Genomic DNA, 2,145 nt, shown 5'->3' on the forward strand with positions numbered 1-2,145 from the left:
TTTTGTTTATTTTTCTATTTATTTTTTTATTTTTTTATTTATTTTATTTTATTTATTTATTTTATTTGTTTTATTTTTTTTTGTTTATTTGTTCATTTATTTTATTTATTTGTTTGTTTGTTTATTTGTTCATTTATTTATTTGTTTATTTATTCTGTTTGTTTGTTTATTTATTTTTTTGTTTATTTGTTTATTTATCTTATTTGTTTGTTTACTTGTCTATTTTGTTTGTTTCTTTGTTTGTTTGTTTGTTTTATTTTTTTATTCGTTTTATTTGCTTATTCTGCTGCCGCTACTACTACTACCACTACCACTACTACTACTGCTGCTGCTGCTGCTGCTGCTGTTGCTGCTGCTGCTGCTGCTGCTGCTGCTGCTGTTGCTGCTGTTGCTGCTGCTGTTGCTGCTACTGCTGCTGCTGCTACTGCTGCTGCTGCTGCTGCTACTACTACCACTGCCGCTTCTGCTGCTACTACTACTACTACCACTAATACTGATACTAATACTGCTGCTGCTGCTGCTGCTGTTGCTGCTGCTGCTGCTGCTGCTGCAGGGCGCAGCGCGGATGCAGGAGAGGAGATAGAGTTTTGGATAGAGCGAAGCATTTCTTTAAATTTTGTGCAGCAGCAGCTGCAGCAGCAGCACGTGCAGCAGACTGTATCTCTGCTGCAGCAGCAAAATAGTAGTTATTATATTCCTTTTATTAAATTAATTGAGGAACTGCATGCAGCCACAAAAGAAGCAGAAGAAAACGCTAAATATCTAGCCTTATTACTACCATGGTAAAGTTTTTTTTTTATTTTTTTATTTTATCTTATTTTATTTTATTTTTTTTTTTTTTTTTTTTTTTTTTTTTTTTTTTTTTTTTTTTTTTTTTTTTTTTTTTTTTTTTTTTTTTTTAAAATAATCTTTCTTTTTATTGGATTTATATTATTATATTTATTTTATTTATTTTTATATTTATATATTATATTAATTATTTTCATTTAGTATTATATTTATTATTATATTTATAGTTTTATTTATAGATTTATATTTATTATTATACTTATATATAATATATATATATATGTATATAATATAATTTATATTTAATATATAATATGTATATAATATGCAAATATAAATATATATACCTGAATAAATAAATAAATAAATAAATTTAACTATATAGATCTAAATAAACAAACAAATAAAAAAAATAAATAAATAAACAAACAAACAAACAAACAAACAAACAAAAATAAACAAAAAAAAACTAAAAAAATAAATAAATAAATAAATAAATATATGTGCATGCAGGGTAAAGAAGTTAACGGACGACACGGTGGATTTATCTGTATCAGTGGAAAGTTTATATCCTTTATTTGAAATAATATATTTAATAAAAACAAAAACAAAAATATTTTATAAAAATTATATTTTAGTTTTATTATTTCGGGGCTTTTTTAATTCTATCATAAAACAATGCATGCGTTTTATTTCCGGCGGAGAAGTTTTTAAACTGCTGCAGCAGGATGAAGCCAAAGAAGCTACAGATAAACTCTTGCAAGCCATAGAAGTATGTTATTTATTTATTTATTTATTTATTTATTTATTTTGTTTGTTTGTTTGTTTGGTTGGTTGGTTGGTTGTTTGTTTGTTTTATTTTTATTTATTTTTATTTATTTTATTTGTTTGTTTGGTTGCCAAAGAAGCTACAGATAAACTTTTGCAAGCCATAGAAGTATATGTTATTTATTTATTTATTTATTCATTTTATTTATTTATTTTTTTTATTTGTTTGTTTGTTTGTTTGTTTGTTTTATTTATTTTGTTGTTTGTTTTATTTATTTTTACTTATTTTTATGTATTTTATTTAGTTTTATCTGTTTTTATTGAGTTGATAAACTTACAAGCCATTGAAGTATGTTTCTATTTATTTATTTTCATTTTATTTATTTATTTTTATTTTATTTATTTATTTTTATTTTATTTATTTATTTATTTGTTTGTTTGTTTGTTTGTTTGGTTGTTTGTTTGTTTGTTTGTTTGTTCTATTTTTATTTATTTTTATTTATTTTATTTATTTGTTTGTTTGTTTTATTTAGTTGATAAACTCTTGCAAGCCATAGAAGTATGTTTTTATTTATTTATTTATTTATT

General features: G+C 23.0%; 1 protein-coding gene across 1 annotated transcript; it reads right to left on the reverse strand.

Annotated features, from left to right (window-relative positions):
- Positions 1-278: 278 nt before the first annotated feature.
- On the reverse strand, positions 279-605 carry EMH_0085990 (uncharacterized protein; the record flags this gene model as incomplete). The annotated part of the gene is made up of 1 exon (XM_013500975.1): positions 279-605. One exon carries the CDS (start codon positions 603-605, stop codon positions 279-281), a length of 327 nt encoding a protein of 108 aa, XP_013356429.1.
- Positions 606-2,145: the final 1,540 nt, after the last annotated feature.

Source organism: Eimeria mitis, genomic scaffold (assembly GCF_000499745.2).
Source record: "Eimeria mitis Houghton genomic scaffold, Emh_scaff6110, whole genome shotgun sequence".
Taxonomy (NCBI): domain Eukaryota; phylum Apicomplexa; class Conoidasida; order Eucoccidiorida; family Eimeriidae; genus Eimeria; species Eimeria mitis.